The following is a 17,538-nucleotide window of genomic DNA, read 5'->3' on the forward strand; positions in this document are numbered from 1 at the left end:
GCTGGTGCAATAAGCTGTACGCTGTACGTCCAATGGATGATGATCTGATTAGTCGACTAATTGCAAAAATAATCGGTGACTAGTCGACTATCAAAGTAATCATTTGTGGCAGCCCTAGTTTAAAACGTGTTTTCCGACGATGTTTGCTCTGTAGTAAAATTAGCCATATTTGACTGCCCTGTTGATCTCATTGAAATGTATACAGCCTGTTTAAAATCTAAAACTTAACATTGTCCGTACCTGCTGTTGTTACCACTGTCCTGTTTGAAATGTAATGAGAGAAACTGGTCATTTTGCCATATGTGCATGTGCCGATATTGAACCCAAGGTACTAACTAGCTAACTGACTGGATGCCCATTAACCTTATAACTCCTGTTGTTTGTGTGTGTGTGTGTGTGTGTGTGTGTGTGTGTGTACAGATTGTCAGTCCAAAGAGGGAGAGAGGAAAGAGGGGAACATGAGGACAAAGTACAAGATCAGGAAGTACCAGGTAAGAAAACAGACAGGGAGTACTAACAGACAAAACAGTAACTGTTTAACTGGCAAAGAAAAAGAAAGACAAACAACTAATTTTACTCATACAATCTGGAAGTTGTGTTCTCCCTATATTAAAGCTGCTATACAGAATCTGCAAAACAAACTGGGTTGTCAGCCCTGGCACTGCATTACCATATTGAGCTTCAGTCAGAGGAAGTCACGGTTGCCAAAGACTTTATAAAGCTCAAGAGTGAGGCTGGTGCCATTCCAGATATGTTAACATTGTACAATCTTCTGGATAATCAGATCTTCACCACACTGAAAACTGTTATTTAGGTTGCCCTGACAAACCCAGTTAGCAGCTGTAGCTGTGAAAGGTCTTTTAGTGTCTTTAATCCGCTCCATACCTGGCTGAGAAGGACCATGGGTCAAAGCAGACTCCAGCACCTGGCTGTGATGTCAGTTGAGAAAGAGATGCGTGAGAGACTCGACCACCAAAATGTGATAGACAGATTTACCAACCTCAAGGTGAGGCGACATAGGTTAAGGGAAAAGAAAAAATCTGCAGAGCCACAGTAGTATCTGCAGTAAAGATATTTTCATACATTGTATACATTGTACCAAAGGCCAAGTGTCTCCATTTTCTAATAATATTTTGTATATTTCAAGGACTTCTATTTTTGGAGTGTATTTTTTATGTATCTGTATTGTATTATACATACACTTTAGAAGTGAACCCTCTAGCAGATCATTACAACCCTCTAGCAGATCATTACATGAGGGAACCTTTTAAGAAAACAAGCGCGTCCATGCTCACAGGTGTACACACGGGTGATCACACACACAAACTACACCCTTTTTGGCTCCTACCTCAATGCACACTGTGCTGTCGATCTTACGTGCTGCACAATAATGTTTAATATTTAGTATTTACTGTCATATTCCCATATATCATTGTGATGTTGTTTATTGTATTATTCTCGTTTTCTTCTGCTTGTTTTCTTTTTTCTTTCTCAACAGGTGATCCAGGTGATCGATATATGTATTTTTTTTTTTTTTTTTGCTTATTCTGTTGGTTTTTGTTTTTTGCCCTTCTCCCCCGTCCCTCTTCTCAACTGTTTTTCTTTCCCTCTTTCTTTCTCCCTTTTCTTTCCCCCAGTCAAGTCTGTCCCGTATTCAGCAAGTGAAAATAAAATAAAGAATAAAAGGTGAATCAAATGGACCATTACGGCAAAGCTGGGATGGTCAATTTGGTAAAGAAAATCCGTTGGGCATCTTTCTTCGCCTTTAGACAATAATTCTGATGGCAAAAGAGCCAAACGGGACAGGCAAAAAAAAAAAAAAAAAAAAAAAAAAAAAAAAAAAAAAAATGCTGTCTAACCTAAAATGAGGACGTGGGCCCAGCTAGTGAAAATCCAGCTTTGAGATCCCTTCCCAGACACCTTAACACTCAGTCACACATTGGGTCATTTGTTCTCAGTAATTTACATGATAGGGTGGGGCAAGGTCTCACAATCACCTGAAACCTTGGCTGATTGTGACCAACACCCATTTTTACACCTTGGCTGTGATTAGGCAGAGGGACAACAGGGAGTCCAAGACCCTCTTAGGGACACTCCCAATAGGGCTTAAAATCTGGGACTCTCCACCAATTGCTCTTAGAACTGAAGAAGCTTCTCAGGTGAGAGGTGAAACTTCTTCAAGAAACTTAAAGAAGTCCAGACACTTTTCTTTCCAGCTCCTTAGACTCTGTACTGTACATGAAATTTTAAAACAACATACACCCAGATATAGTGTATGCTGTAGTAGACAGGGGGACACCTAAACCTCCAGGAGCTGCTCGTCTATGGAAACAAATGCTGTGAAGTTCCTGGCATGCATTTTTTATCACAGATGTTAATGCAAGAGGAAGTTTCAAACTCTGCAGTTGCTGGGCCAGCAGAGTACTATGTAACTTTATGTTGTCTCTTACTTTGTTGCTGAGTTACTGTGCTTCCTTACACCTTCCAGTTTGCAATAATACCACTTACAGATGATTGTGGAACAGCTAGGATGGAGAAAATTTCATGGACTCACTGATCACAATGATGGCATCCTATTCCAGTACCACGCTCAAATTCAGTGAGCTCTTTAGAATGATCTATTCCTCCACAGGGCAGACCGCATGGTTACTGGCTTGATTTTTGTACATTTGCTGCAATAGGACTGAAAACACCTGAATTCAAAGATTAGGGATTCTGGCCCAGTACTCTTTTATCCACATAGTTTATCTAAAGTTAAGAAAAAAAAAGAAAAAAGAGAAAAAAAAAAGAAAAAAGAAAAAAAAAGAAGTGAATCTCTGTCCAAAGAATGCACACAGTTTACTTTTTACTCACTATGAGCATCATTTATCATTTTTCCCCAGTAATTAAGGTTAGGATATGTATTTTTTTAAAATTCCAATCCATTCTTCTTTGGCAGCATTTTAATAACCTTGATCAGATTTGATGGTTTTGTTACAGACTTTTCAAAAAAGTGTTTTGCTATTCTTTCAAAAAATGTGGGGATTAAATTGTGTTAAAATGTACAAAACAGTGATGTCATGTTTTGTGGCGAGGACCCAGGCACAGAGAGACTTGATGAATTTAAGAAACTTATGATTTAGTAAAGAAATTTGCAGACTTACACAGAGATGGTAAAATTATGATGACTGATAATGGAGATGAAGACAACAGACGATGAGGACAGGGAGGAACAGGGGTTTAAATGCACCAAGGAGGCAGTCAGAGAGAACTCGGGACAACTGAAGGCATTTAGGGATGCAGGGACTGACAGAGATGGGGAAGAAGTCTCATTGTGATGAGTAAAGTTTACCTTGCCTGGATGGGCAGCTCTCTGGGTGCTCAGCACCCCCAAAGCTCTGATCCTAGAATCGCCCCTGCTTTCACTACTGTCAGAGTTAGAAGGGAACGGACCAGACATGGGACATATTATTAATAATGATTTGCTGCCATCTAGTGGACAAATGGCAGAAGCCTGAAAGAAAAGGAATGACAGACTCCTGCTCAGCACCGTGCAACTCAAGTCAAACTTGGTGGTGTTTATACTTGTGTAAATCAGCAGTTTGAGAGCATGCTGAAGGAAGAAATAAAGATCTTTTTTGTGCATGGACACAAAATCAATAAAGGAATGTTTACAGTTTGATCCCGGCGCTGGATGGGAGTAAATCCCCACACAGCCTGGCTTAGCATCCGTTGGAAAGTCTCAAAGCAGAAGAGCGGACACTGATGCAGCTACAGTATAACGACTTTTGATCACATGGCCAGCTCTGTTTTCACGTGGAACTTCACTTTGTAAGTTTGGATTTTCAAACATGAAACAGAAACCACAAAATGAGGAAGTCTTTCCTGCTCTGCCTTGTGTGTGTGCGCACAGGCGAACTTATGACAGGATATTAAAGAGCATGTTTGAGTATGTGTCATAGTTCATGAAAACAATGATTAACCTGATAGTGCAAACAAAGAGCTCAAAGAGCGTTTGCAGAGGACACGATTCACTCAGTCTGACTGCTGAATGCATAGAGGAAGCTCATCTGCAGACCAACTGATCCAACTGTGAGTTACAGCTTTCAGAGCTCGATAACTTCCACTTTACAGCAGAATAAATAATGAGGCATGCAATGCTTTAACAAGAACAATTGTCAGCAGAAAAGCCTTTAAACTCAGTGTTTAATTGTAAAAGAACTGCAGTGTTATTGATAAGGAACACAGAGATTTATCAGGCATATTAAAAGGAAGCTGCCTTGTGCTTAGACAGTGTGAAACAAAACATTTTAAAGGTGTTTGGGTGTACTAATCTTGCAGAATGTCATGTTATAGGAAAATTCTGGTAAAGGTTTTTTTAAAAAATGTGGTTTAAAAATAAAGAAACAACTCTGGAAGATCAAAAATTACATTTCTTTCTATATATTGTCTACTTTGTTCTTTTGAGGACTCTTGGAGCCTAATGATCTCAGCTTTGATCAAAAGTCTCTGTCTATGTTAGCTTTCTTAGGAGGATATGGCAGACAAGCCCTCTGAAAAGATCTGAGTGATTCAGCTGATGGATGTTGATTATAGACAGAAGAAACCAAAGAGAAAAACAGAAGGAAATACGAGTTTGTATTTTAAATTGATTTGACAGACCAACACTTTAAAATATGAACATACAACATTTAATATGGTTACTTCGTGGATGTGCAAGTAGTCACCAGTCTTTGCATGGATCTTCTGTCCTGATCTGCTGTTGACGTATGTCTCTCCATTACTGGCCAGTGGTCACACATTAACCCAGCATAACCCCGTGTTCCATAGGAGACATATTGGGACTAAATTTAGGCCAGGGAAATGTCTGGATATGCCCAGAATCCAGAGGATATGTGGGGGCAGGTACAGACACAGGGTGGAGTGCTGCTGCAAGAATGGCACTACTTTAGGTTGGAGTCAAAGGAGCTTGCAAAGAAAAGAAAAGCGTCTGGACTTCTTTAAGTTACTTGAAGACGTTTCACCTCTCATCCGAGAGGCTTCTTCAGTTCTAAGGTCAAATGGTGGAGAGTCCCAGATATAAACCTAGTGGGAGTGTCCCCCCACGGAGGGACAAAAGGACCCCCTGATGATCCTCTAATCGCCTGAGCCAAGGTGTGGAACTGGGTGTGGGTCCCAATCAGCCAGAGTTTCAGGTGAGTTCATTGTGAAACCTGGCCCCACCTTATCATGCGAATTCCTGAGGTCAGATGGCCCAGGGTGTGAGTGGGCGTTAAGGCGTCTGGGAAGGGATCTCAAAACTGGATTATAGATGGCAGAGAGTTGGTGTCGTAAACCACCGCCTCTGTTCAAAGATGGTCGCTCACAGTGGACATAGATGGCTTCTTTCACTCCTCTTTCAAACCATCTGTCCTCTCTGTCCAAAATGTGAACATTGGCATCCTCGAAAGAGTGTCCTTTATCCTTAAGATGCAGATGGACAGCTGAATCTTGTCCTGTGGAGGTGGCTCTTCTGTGTTGTGCCATGCGCTTGTGAAGTGGCTGTTTGGTCTCTCCAATGTAGAGGTCTGGGCATTCCTCGCTGCTTTAGGTTGGAGCACCTCATCTCAGTGCCTCTGTCCAGTCAGATTTCCACCAAGAGCAGTCCGATCAGAGACGGTACTCTAATGGCTGCAGGTACAGCTCACGAATCCAGCATGCCAGCAGCCCGACCTTGGTCAGCGTCAGTCACTTGTAGCATGTGCATTGAATATAGAGATGTACAAAGGTAAATAACCAGTCAGACCAATGACTAAAACATAACATTCGCATATCAACAGGTTTGGGGTTCGGAAGATATTAAAATGATGCAGAGAAAGAGATTTAAAAGAAAGACTGAAAATGTCCTTTACAACACAAATGATCCCATGTGGATAATGAATCTTTCCAGAGTAACAGTGTTGTGATTATAGGACAACCCAAACTAATTTGTATCTTTACATAATTCTACAGCAATCAGATCTAAAAAAAAAAAAAAAAAAGGACCCTTGAAACAGTTTATTCCTTTATTACTAGCCGCTCTAAAGAGTAGCTAAAAATAAGCCCCTATAAAGGTGGACGAATCCTAAAGTTTGCACTTGGACCTTTAACATGAGCTCTAAGAAAATACAAACAAACGACATGTTCTGCTAAGAACACTTAGAGTTTATTTTGGGTGTATTTCAGACCACAGATGAGGTTAAACTAAGAGACCTGTGACTAAACTTTAACTTGCCCTTAGAGTGAGTGCTGTTTTCGGGACATTTGGTCAAACAAGGAATCACACAGTGTCTGTCTACATGTGAGCTTAACTACCAGAAACACCAGACTTGGGTTTTTGTTGTTTTTTTGTTGCTGTTCCTTTACATGTATCTGTAACACCACCACAGAGGATTTTAAATTAAACCCTGAAGGCAGACTAGCTTTAACGGGAGGAAGGTCAGACAATGTCAGTAAACACCTAAAAAACAGATCTGGAAGTCTACGCATCCAGAGACTGCAACCCTATTCCTAATAAAGATAAAATGTCTTCCCTAACTGATGCTATTCCTGCAGGTCAGCAGCCCACCGATCCCTCCACAATGGATGAGTTTGACGGCTTGACTCCCAGCGAAACTGTGAAACGAGTGTCTGACTCTCTGGGCTGCAGTCCGACCTCTGCAGAAGTGGCTGCTTACTTCGACAAACATGACAAACTGCGACATCTCAGGGAGGAATTTCTGGTACCGAAAATTACAGAGCTGCCGCCTTGTGAGTGAAAAATGTCTCATTAAGGTTGATGGAGAAGAATATTTATTATTAGCAGTTGTTTAATTCTGTTGATGTTTCTTTAGCTGATCTTTCACTGGTCAATGGTGCCAAGGACTGCATCTACTTTTTGGGCAACTCGTTGGGGCTGCAGCCTAAAAATGTCAAGAAGTACCTGGAAGAGGAACTGGAGACGTGGGCCAAGATGTACGTTAATGCTTATATTTGATACCAAAGGATGAGGCACAGTGGCATGTATTGATGTATTCTTTTACAGTGCTATCCATGGACACACAATGGGTGCGAGACCTTGGGCATGGGCTGAAAACAACATTGAGGAACTGATGGCCAAAGTTGTAGGTAAGAAACACTGACGCTTGGCTGGTCCCTCTAAAGTAGGTCAGGATTTTTGGAGAACACGATGTTTTCCAAAGCTGCAAATTTTGGCTCACCTGAACTAGTCTGACAATGGCTGTAACAGTTGACTGATTAAGAAAATCCAAAAGGCAACTGGCGTTTTTGAAGGGGTTTGGGAACTTTCTAGCACTGCACTTCTCACAGTTTTGATACCGTTGAGTAAATTTAGAATCAGAGTACTTTGTTAATCCCTAAAGAAATTATGGAAGACCATAATTTGCAGACAACTTGCCATCATCCATGCAAACTACCACGGTCATGGGGTACACATATTGCCCTAGCAACTGGTGGTTACCAGGGGTTCACAAACTGGTCTATAGGCCTGTGTGATTGCAGCTTTAGCAAATGCTTTCACAGCGACAGCCAGCAAACAGCTGAGGAATAACGTTTTTTCCTAGCAACCAGGGGTTTCAAAGATGGTCACTGACAAGTCTCTAGGCCCGTGTGACTAGGACCTAAGCTGCTTTAGCCTGCCCACGGTTGGAGAACTTCTACAAGTAGCTTTACAACCCACGTCTGCCAGCCCCTTCTTCCATGCTTTCTATTTTTGCCAATTTGCTCTTTTTTGTGCAACAGTCAGTTCTGCGTCTTTGAAAGGACTCGAGAGGTCCAAGAGCAGAACCTGCCAAAGGAAAGACTGTTATTTCCAACAATTTTAGTTGGAAATAAGTCTCCTTTTCACTGAAAATACTCATAGTGGTCCTAATAAAAATGTTTTCTAAAGCTTCCATGTCAACTTGAGCTAACTCTTGGATGGTTCGATCTAGAGTTTCACATTTGTGTGTTCTTCTGTGATGCTCACACACAGCTGTAGTTTTAAAACAGTCTGTCCCATTTACCTTAGCTGGTAGTCACTGCACCTTTCCATCCAGGCCTGTTTTGAAGAGTGCAAAGTGCATCTGTGATTTCATTCGCAAGTTCTGGATGAGGAAGACAATGACAAGAATACATGTGATCATTTGAGTCCTTCAGATAAAGATGACTATAGTTTGACCATTTTGTGAACTGAAGGTTTCAACAAAGGCTACTATGCTTTAAATAACCCGGATTTCCTCATTTCTGCTGTTACTGAAATGAAATGAAAGCCTTGGGGAAATTTCTCAAATATTCACATATTAATTAAGATCATGACTCATATTGTTTTTCTTCTTTTGTTTTTGACAGGAGCTAAAACTGAGGAAGTGGCACTGATGAACGGTCTGACAGTAAATTTACATCTTTTGTTGGTATGATACAATCACTCACTGTTTCACCCCATTTAAATGATGAGATATACAAACATAACACACATAGTTCAACAACTTTCAAACTGAACAGTAATATCCTTCAATTATTCGGCAGCTTTCCTTCTACAAACCCACTAAAACTCGACATAAAATCCTTCTAGAGGACAAGGCCTTTCCATCTGATCACGTGAGTACATCCACTCATGATCACATTTTTCTCTCAAATCCTCCCTTTGGGGATTTTTCTTTCCCTGATCCATGAATTCAGCTTTACTAGTTTTGTCTAACTCAAAAGAAAAATTAAACTTCACTGGATGATTAGTTGGGGTTTGATCTTGTGTTTCTCACCAGTTTTAACACTTGAGAAACATTTCTAGCCCAAAGAACTGACATTAATTGAAGGAGGAAGGTTTTTGAGATCTGTCCAGAGTGTACATTAGAGATGGACTTGACCCTAAGTTTGTTAAGTACAATACCATTTCTGAAAAAGCTTTGTAAAATATGAATAAAAACAGAATGCAGGGATTTGCAAATCTCATAAACCCATATTTTATTTATAGTTGAACATATGGACTGGTTCTCATACAGCACTTTTCCACTCAACTTTCTACTCAAAGTGCTTTATGCAATATGCCTCATTCGCCCATCCATACAAGCACATGTTTTCTACACCTAGGTGTTTTCTATCTAACATTCATAATCTAATGGATGCATCAGAGAGGAACGTGGGCTTCAGTATCTTGCCCATCAATACTTTTGCATGCAGACTGGACCTAAAGGGTCCTAAAAGGACTTAAACTGAGTCTTTTCCTGCACTCAGTGTTTCTCTTACTTGTCTATGGTGTAAATAATCTCTTGTCTCCTCAGTTCAAGTTGGTCATTAACCGACCTGTTATGTTAGTTTCTCAGGAACACCGCTCGTGGGCTAACTTGACCCAGGGCATGTTTACTATGTTTATATCTGATTATTAACTCTGTTACTAACCATTTCCAACAATATTTGGTGTAGTGGTGTGGTTTTTTTTTACCTCTCACAAATCGTGGTTCAATTGTTTTTCATAAAAAATGCATTTTAAAACATTTTTAATGCACATTAGAAAGACCTGCATATAAAACACAATAGTTTTACATGACATTGATTATTTTAAAAATTTGTTTTATAATTTACATTTTTTTCTTTGTATGTAGTGATGTAGAGAAAGTAACATGTGACATCTCTTCTGTTCTGGGTCAAACTGACTTAAAATCAAGACTAATGACTCAAGAGGATTTGTATTGAAAGTAAACTCTAGAAAGATAAGGGATAGCAATATGAACACAGTGTGTGTGTCTGTGAGTCTCCACAGCACACAAGTGACATGTCTCCATATGTTGCAATAATAAACACTATCCACTGTTTAGAACCAGAAATACACAAAAATTAATAGGTGGAAATGAACAAGGTGCATGTGTCTACACAGCACATGAGGGACATTTCATCACTCAGGAAAGATCTCCGCCCAAATGACAAATGTGTTGTAGGCTGATACATCGATGTTGTAAAAGATGACCAGTGGCCAGCGTGCAGTCATTCACTTGGTGCTGTAGGACCCTGTGACTTTGTCCAAGTTGTCAACCCACCCTTTGGTGGCATTGTAGTCTAGAGTCATAGTTGGTTTCTGGTCCTCTCGTGTGCTGATTTCAGCATTTTTGTACAAAGTGCTCATGAGGACAACTGTTTTCCCTTTTTTGTGGCAATAAGGTACCAGGGCTGTAGTGTCTGTGAAGGCAACTATGGAAGACTGGGGGGGCCTGTTCTTGGTTTTCAGCAGCTCAGCAGGGAGTTCAGTTCAGTTCTTTCGGACTGTTCTAACCATCGTGAGCTTTCTCTTTAGAAGCTCCTGAACCAAGTTGTAGTCACAGGTCATGCTGTGCCCCTGAGATCTTGTGGCATATCAAGCACAACCTTTGTGACATGATTCTTCTCTGGGGCTCCTCCAGCTGGCTTCCCAGTGTTAACCTGCATGTTTAGTGTATAGCTGGTGTTTGCATCACATGCTGCCCATAAAAGGTTCCTGTCCTACCCACTTGTCCTGGGACATGTGGGTAACACATGGGTTGTACATATGTGAAAATGCACAATTTTTATTTTATATGTTGATTACCTTTATGAAGCCAAGCACAAGAAGTTTCATACTGAAAAAATACTTTAAACTATTTATTTTACATTTTTACAATTTAAAATGGTTCAATTTGACCTGCAACATAACAGGAGGGTTAAAACTTCAGTGTCCTTCTTGAATCTCTTTCCTCAGTACGCTGTGGAGTCTCAGATCCGTCTGCGAGGACTCGATCCTAAGGACAGCATGCTGCTGCTGTCACCCAAGCCGGTAACACACTGTACACTTTTATCTAAACTAATTTCTCCATGACGGAACAATTGCTGGATAGTTTTCCTCCCCAAAGCAAATCCTCAGGTCATCTACTTCACGTCACGTGTTAGCATATCACTACTAAAACTTTCACAGCATCTTAACTTTCAAAGATGAAGAGCAGTTGCCGACTTATCGAGTGCATTTCATGCTGTTATTTGAACAAACATGTCTGTAGCTCTGTGTCAGTTAGAAACTAAACACCGTTTAAATGACAATGCTGAGCACTGATGCTCCTTTCTGTGTGTTCAGGGAGAAGAGACCCTGAAAACCGAGGACATCCTGGAGGTGATCGAGAAGCAGGGCGACTCTATTGCAGTGGTAATGTTTAGCGGGGTTCAGTATTACACCGGCCAGCTGTTCGACATGGCCCGCATCACTGAGGCTGGCCAGAGGAAGGTGAGGAGAGGATACTGTAACCCAGCGGTTCCCAAAGTGGGGGGCACATTACTGGGGGGGCGCAGTGTTTCCAAACCAACTTCCTTCCAAGCTAGACTAGAAAATATGATGAAGCATATCTTGCCTTTGGCTTTAGCTGCACAAGTGCCAAGGTAGGTCTCCCCGGCAGAGTTTGTTTCCCCTGCATTGGGAGCACGCGCTGGGCTGTCCAAATCACGGACAAACAGTATCCCACATTCTTGATTAGTTCACAAACACGTCTTATAATAATGAACTACTACTGACATTTTGGAGATGTTAGCTCTTTATACAGTAAAGCTACAGATTTTCTTATAAAACAAAGGGGGGCCTAGCAAAAAGAGTTTGAAAACCACTGTAACCCAAAATACTCAGATAAAAGTCTTTAATGATGTTTCAATGAGGCCTTGCAGTCACCAGAACCTTCCCCATTTTCTTGTATTGGTTAAATGAGAGTTGACATAAAAAAGCATGGATATGATTGCTCCCAGTGCTTTCATTATTTATTTACAAAAAAGTTCAAGATGAAGAAAAGTACCAATCGCAGATCTGCATCTCCAGCTAGAGTTGGTGGGTATCACACCCACTCTGCGAAGTTTGATAGGCCAACAATAATACTGATGCACAATTTTTAACTGAGTGAGTTTTGCCCACTGTGACTCTGACTGACTAACGTTAACAACAACGCTATTCCCTTTTTCCAATTGTGTGTTTACACCCAAATCTTTTCCCCATTTTCATCTGAAATTTTCACCGCATCTCTCCATCATTTTATGAAATATTGGTGTTATTTGCAATAAATCCCATATTTCTTGATGCAGCTCTTCAGTTGTGAAACTTTCCAGCTTGACCAAATGTTTCCTTGAGTTGTGGAAAGAGTCAATGTCCAAAGAAAACTTTGAAAGATCTCTACAAGTCCTGGAAAGCTATTGCTCAAGACCACTTCAAAAATTTGAAGAAAGTCTGTTACCTTGGAAGCAAAAGAAAAATTAATCAGGGCCTTCTCAAGACTTTTGCTCTGTGCTGTATATTGAGTTGTTACTGTGTCCTCTGTTTGTCTGTCAGGGCTGTTATGTCGGCTTCGACTGCGCCCACGCGGCAGGAAACGTCGAGTTGGAACTGCACGACTGGGGTGTCGACTTCGCCTGCTGGTGCTCCTACAAGGTCAGCTGACAGGAGACTTCTAAAGTCCTGCTCACTGTTTCATCCAGACACAGTCCAGAGTGAATGAGACTCTGTGGAGCTGTAGGACAAATGTCCTTTCTGAGGAATATTAATGTTCTTTCTGGCAAAGGTTGAGACAATACAACCAGTTCCGATTTTAGACGCTTATACCAGGGTGTCAAACTCATTTTACATCGTGGCTCATCACATACAGTTCACTTTCATCTCAAGTGAGCCGGACCAGCAAAACTCACATTTAATCCCTGAGATATTTTAATGTAAGAAAAAGAACTTCAACAATAGATCTGTTTTTCTATTTGATAAAGAAATGGTGCTGTAGTAAAGGAAAGAAGTCTGGCAGCATGACTCTTTGGGCTTAAAGTTAAAGAAATGAATTACAGAAAATTTCTAGTATCTCATTGTCCACACTGTCCTGTAATTATGTAATTATTATAAAATCAAAGTTTTTTTATTAATTGACAGAATATTTCTTTGTTTTGCCAGGATGCACAAAGCAGCTCATGAGAGAAATTAAGCACACAAACCTATCAGGGTTAGATTTTTCTGAACTCAAGAGTAAGAAATCATGCAATTCTATAACAGATACTGAAAAAACTGGAACTACCTGTCATTTAACAGTTTATTACTTATTTATTTTGGTTTATGAATGACCATGGGGGATGTCTTTATCAAAAACCAATGGAAGGGGCCTTTGAAGATCAAAAGCCTTAGGTAATTCGGCTGATCTCCCATTCAATAACTTCTGTAGTGCTACTTTCTGATCTCTCTGCAGCAGCGATGTTACATCTACCTTAGCGCCATCGCTGAAAACTATGGATCATTTAAACTGAAAACTGCTTGTTAATTGCCATAAACCATCACATGTAATCCAGGACAGTTTGAAAGAGAAACTGATGCAAGAGCAGAGCAAACAGCCTAAAAGGACAGAACGGGGCATGTGAAAATGTCCGAGATTATCTTAATTTCAGACAAATTTCACAGACTTTTTTATTCATGTATCATAAAGGCAGAGGTAAATACTTATCTCCTTATCACCAATCACTCCACCTTAGTGAGGACTACCTTGCTCACTAACTGCCCTATTAATGAACTGCAGGCGATTTCAGTACAATTATCAGATAAAAGTATAAATGAGAAATGCTTTGTGATGACTGTGGCTTTTTTGTTTGCAGTATATAAACTCAGGTGCTGGTGGTCTCGCTGGAGCGTTTATCCATGAGAAACACAAACACACCATCAAACCAACGTAAGAAACACTCCTCACAGACATTTTAGCTGGTGGAGATTTTTGTTGGTAGGATATCCCAGATATTTTTGGCCTAATTTTGACACTCTTGGTTCAGTCACAGCACTGGCAAGTGACACCTTGAGTCAGTCACGGCCAGATGTGGGACATCTAGGATAGTGAAACTAATATCAAAGGATAAAATATATCAAACTTTTAAACTCAAGTATCTTTCTCTTAAATTAGTCAAAATACGTTAATAGACAGGATTAAAGATTGGATTAAATAAAGTAACACAGCTCTCTGTTCCTGTGTCCTTCAGGCTGATGGGATGGTGGGGACATGACCTGAAGTCTCGGTTTCAGATGACTAACGGTAAAACTCACCACAGATTCCTCACTGACCTCTGCCTACTCAGTACCTCTCTCAAGCCTGCTGTGTGCTCTTAGAGTTGCTATTTGCTTCCATCTTGTGGTCTCATGTGAACATTACACCTGCAGTTCTGCCTATTTGGAGACCTTTATGTTTAGAGTGTAAAGAGCACACCTCTCAGGCTTTAAATGAACTGAATGGATCCTGAAGCTTTGAAAGGGTTCTTGACTTTTTCCTTCTGTTTTTAGTGATGGAGCTGCAGCCTGGAGTGAGCGGCTTCAGGCTGTCGAACCAACCAATCCTGCTGGTCTGCCCACTGCAGGCCAGTCTGGAGGTACTCCTTCTAGACATGTTAATCGACCTGAATGAAACTTATTTTATAAGCTTGCTAAGGTTCCAGGATTATTAGCATCTATTTAGCTTTCGGGAATTGTGAATCGTTACAAATTATATGTAGTTTGTGTAAATGAAAACAACAAAACAAAACAAAACAACAACTATATTACGTGTACAATATATGCGCGCCATTGAAATTACACGTATATTGTGGACATTATATGCAAACCATTGACATTACATGTGTGCTATGTGCAGGTTATTGAAGTTACATGTCCGTTATTACATTACAAGTGTTATGTGTATGTTTTTGTCATTACATGTATGTAATGTATGTATGTAGTGCACTGGCACAAAATTCCTTTTTTAAAATTTGAGATCTAAAATCATGTCTTATGGAAGTGAAAAATGCTGTTTTCAGGCTTCCTTAATATATCAGCATAGTCTTGTGCAAGAAAAAACAACATTTGCCTGAAGTAACATCAATTTTTCATTTTCTTTCCTCATACACGATTTAAATCTTGCCAGGTGTTTAACATGACCACCATGCAGGCTCTGCGCAAGAAGTCCCTCCTACTAACCGGCTACCTGGAGTATCTGATTAAGCACTACTACACTAAGGACCCGGCTCAGCCTCACAAACCTCACGTCCACATCATCACACCGTCGGACCCTCAGCAGAGAGGCTGCCAGCTTTCACTCTCCTTCTCTGTTCCCATCAAAAGAGTCTTCGAGGAGCTGGAGAAGAGGGGCGTCGCTGTGAGTATAAATCCCGATATCTGTTTCTAGTATGAGCCTAATCGGGTAAAAATACAAGAATGTAATTAATTTTAACATCAAATTGTAAATTTTGTCTTTTTATTTTAAGTTCTGTTTTGTTATCATCAAAAATTTAGAAAAGGGGTTGGTCACGTATTTGGCATCTTAGCCAGTTCAGTTTTGTATTTGTTTTCTGTTTTGGAGCCAGAAGTGTCCAAAGTTTGTGAATTCAGCTTGTTTTTATAAACAGATACCTGATAACTAGTGCCAAGTACATACAAATAAAACATTAGCATTTAACTCACTAAAACCAGAGCACAGACTGGTGGATGATCTTAGCAACTAACTTCATAAAACCAACTATAGGGACATGCTCGCTTTTGTAACTTGCCTCCAGTGGCTATTGAAGGAGCTCCAGTTTTTGGCACTTTAATTCCTTGTGCTTCAAAAAATGACCACCTGAACCATTTTGAACTCTTTTGTCATTTCCTGTCTCATAGTGTGACATGAGGGAGCCGAGCGTGCTGCGAGTTGCTCCGGTGCCAATGTACAGCTCCTTCAGTGATGTCCATCGCTTCATCAGAGCGCTGGGAGAGGCTCTGGCTGCCAGCAAGCAAGATTGGGAGAGGAACTGACTGCTACAAACTCCTGTGTTTTTTCATGATTATTAGAAAAGTTGTAAAGCATTATGCTTTCTTTAAACGCCTCAGGTCTCTCATTTTGTGCCTTTTTGAACCATTTGAGCCTCATTATCTTCACTGTATTGTTAAACTTTTTTTTTTTATCTGTTGCAGAGATATATGTCATAAATTCTCAGAAGTAAAATATTTTTAGTTGACAGTTTAAAATAAAGCTGAGAACAGCCTTCAGATTGAGAGAGAACCCTGACGTTCCCTTGGTCTTTGTTTCGTGAAATGAAACAAAATTGGTATGTGACCAAATGCTACGAGACAACTAACCTTCAGTTTTAAAGCTGTGGCTTTAAATAATGGCAAGAAAACTGTATTTACACAATTTTATGACACCACAGCGATGTGAAATGTATCATCTTGCATTTAAAATAGTGAATTGGATATAAATCCTTTGATTTTAATAGATATTTAATATATTTTCTTATACGTATAGTGATGTGAAAAAGTGTGAAAAAGTATGAAAAAGTATTTGAACCATTCTTGATTTATTAGCTTGTTGCTATTTGATCAAACAAAATGTAATATTAGACAAGGATAACTCAAGTACCTGGCCCTGTGTGAAAAAGTACATTTAAAAACATCAGTAATGATTTTTGTTTCACTGTCCCTCATTCTGAAAGGCCTTTTTCTTAGTTATTATTATTATTATCTGTATTTTTAACTGCTGGTTTTTACAGTACCTCAGCAAGTCTTTTCTCGTAGTTATTATATCATAATTAAAGATAGTATTTATCACATCTAAACAGACTATTAGTGTTAAAGTGCTAACACCGGTGTCACACCAATTATATTTCTGTATATTTCTTCTATATAAATGATTATAAACGTCTCATTAAAAAAGTGACAATTCTCAAAAGTTCGATGCTATTCAAATAATGAACTATTTGTATAAGTAGGAGAAAACTAAGAAACAATCCCATGGTTGTTTATTGTACACTTATATATAATTTATTAATAATTTAATGATTGATGAGTGATTTCTATGTCAAAAGGCAAATTAAAATTTAGTTTTTTTTTAAATTTGGAGGACATGTTTCTTATTGTCATGGCTTAGCGCAACAGCACATGGGGAAACACGATGATGCAGTTATACTGAACAAAAGTTAGATCCCACATTATGATTGCAAAAACATTTTCTTTGAACAGCCCGTGTCAGAATGCTGCCGTAGCTCTCACTCCCCTCACCCCTGTGACCCTCCTCTTCGGTGCAGCGTTTGGGCACAGCACCCAGCGAGCTCACAGCATGAGGTTTGCAAATTACAGCATTTTTTTTTTCATTTGGGCTGTGAGGGAGGAATCTAATGAAACCCTTTTTTTCTCCCCCTCTCTCTTCCTCACCCGTCTGTACATTACACACATGAGTTAGCCGACAGTCCTCCCCTTACCAATTAACACCTACTTTATTATAACGTTGACTTCTCCCTAATGTTCTTGCATGTGTTTATGCACTATTACCTTGACGGATGCCTATTCCACGATTAGACATAATTGGCATATCAATATGCAAAACCTAAATGGATTAACCTTCTTTAAAACTAATGAGCACTTGGATGCCCAGCTGGGGAATGGACCAAAATTAGCATTTGTCATCTTTTTGGGATGATGTGAGAATAAATAATTGAAGAGTGGCTGGTATTGTCTTTCCTGGGGCTACTTAACCTAACAGTGACTGTACTGTAAAATGGAGAAAAAAAAGAGAGAGCGAGAGAAGGAATATGCAGATTTACTGTCTTAATGATGACCGCCGGCTTGCT

The 17,538-nt window shown here is 39.9% G+C and overlaps 1 protein-coding gene across 3 annotated transcripts; it reads left to right on the forward strand.

The window, feature by feature from the left end:
• kynu (kynureninase) lies at nt 1-16,770 on the forward strand. 3 transcript variants are annotated; one of them, XM_087835924.1, is made up of 14 exons: nt 1-491; nt 6,553-6,747; nt 6,831-6,951; nt 7,022-7,104; nt 8,326-8,387; nt 8,503-8,574; nt 10,682-10,756; nt 11,051-11,197; nt 12,281-12,379; nt 13,573-13,646; nt 13,948-14,000; nt 14,246-14,331; nt 14,862-15,092; nt 15,593-16,770. In XM_087835924.1, the coding sequence occupies exons 2-14, from the start codon at nt 6,579-6,581 to the stop codon at nt 15,725-15,727; spliced, it is 1,407 nt and encodes a 468-aa protein (XP_087692050.1). In that variant the 5' UTR covers nt 1-491; nt 6,553-6,578; the 3' UTR covers nt 15,728-16,770. The 3 variants fall into 3 exon arrangements, with proteins under 3 accessions (XP_087692050.1, XP_006792911.3, XP_087692048.1); XM_006792848.3 differs by lacking the exon at nt 1-491 and adding an exon at nt 3,921-4,071; XM_087835922.1 differs by lacking the exon at nt 1-491 and adding an exon at nt 5,543-5,746.
• The last annotated feature ends 768 nt before the right edge of the window (nt 16,771-17,538 follow it).

Source organism: Neolamprologus brichardi, chromosome 23 (genome assembly GCF_056152115.1).
Source record: "Neolamprologus brichardi isolate AB-2024 chromosome 23, ASM5615211v1, whole genome shotgun sequence".
NCBI lineage: Eukaryota > Metazoa > Chordata > Actinopteri > Cichliformes > Cichlidae > Neolamprologus > Neolamprologus brichardi.

Bases quoted from the DNA above. Each gene is read 5' to 3' on its own strand.
- kynu (XM_087835922.1), top strand. The intron at 6,748-6,830 runs GTGAGTGAAAAA...ATGTTTCTTTAG, and splicing joins AATTACAGAGCTGCCGCCTT to CTGATCTTTCACTGGTCAAT. The intron at 8,388-8,502 runs GTATGATACAAT...ATTATTCGGCAG, and splicing joins TAAATTTACATCTTTTGTTG to CTTTCCTTCTACAAACCCAC.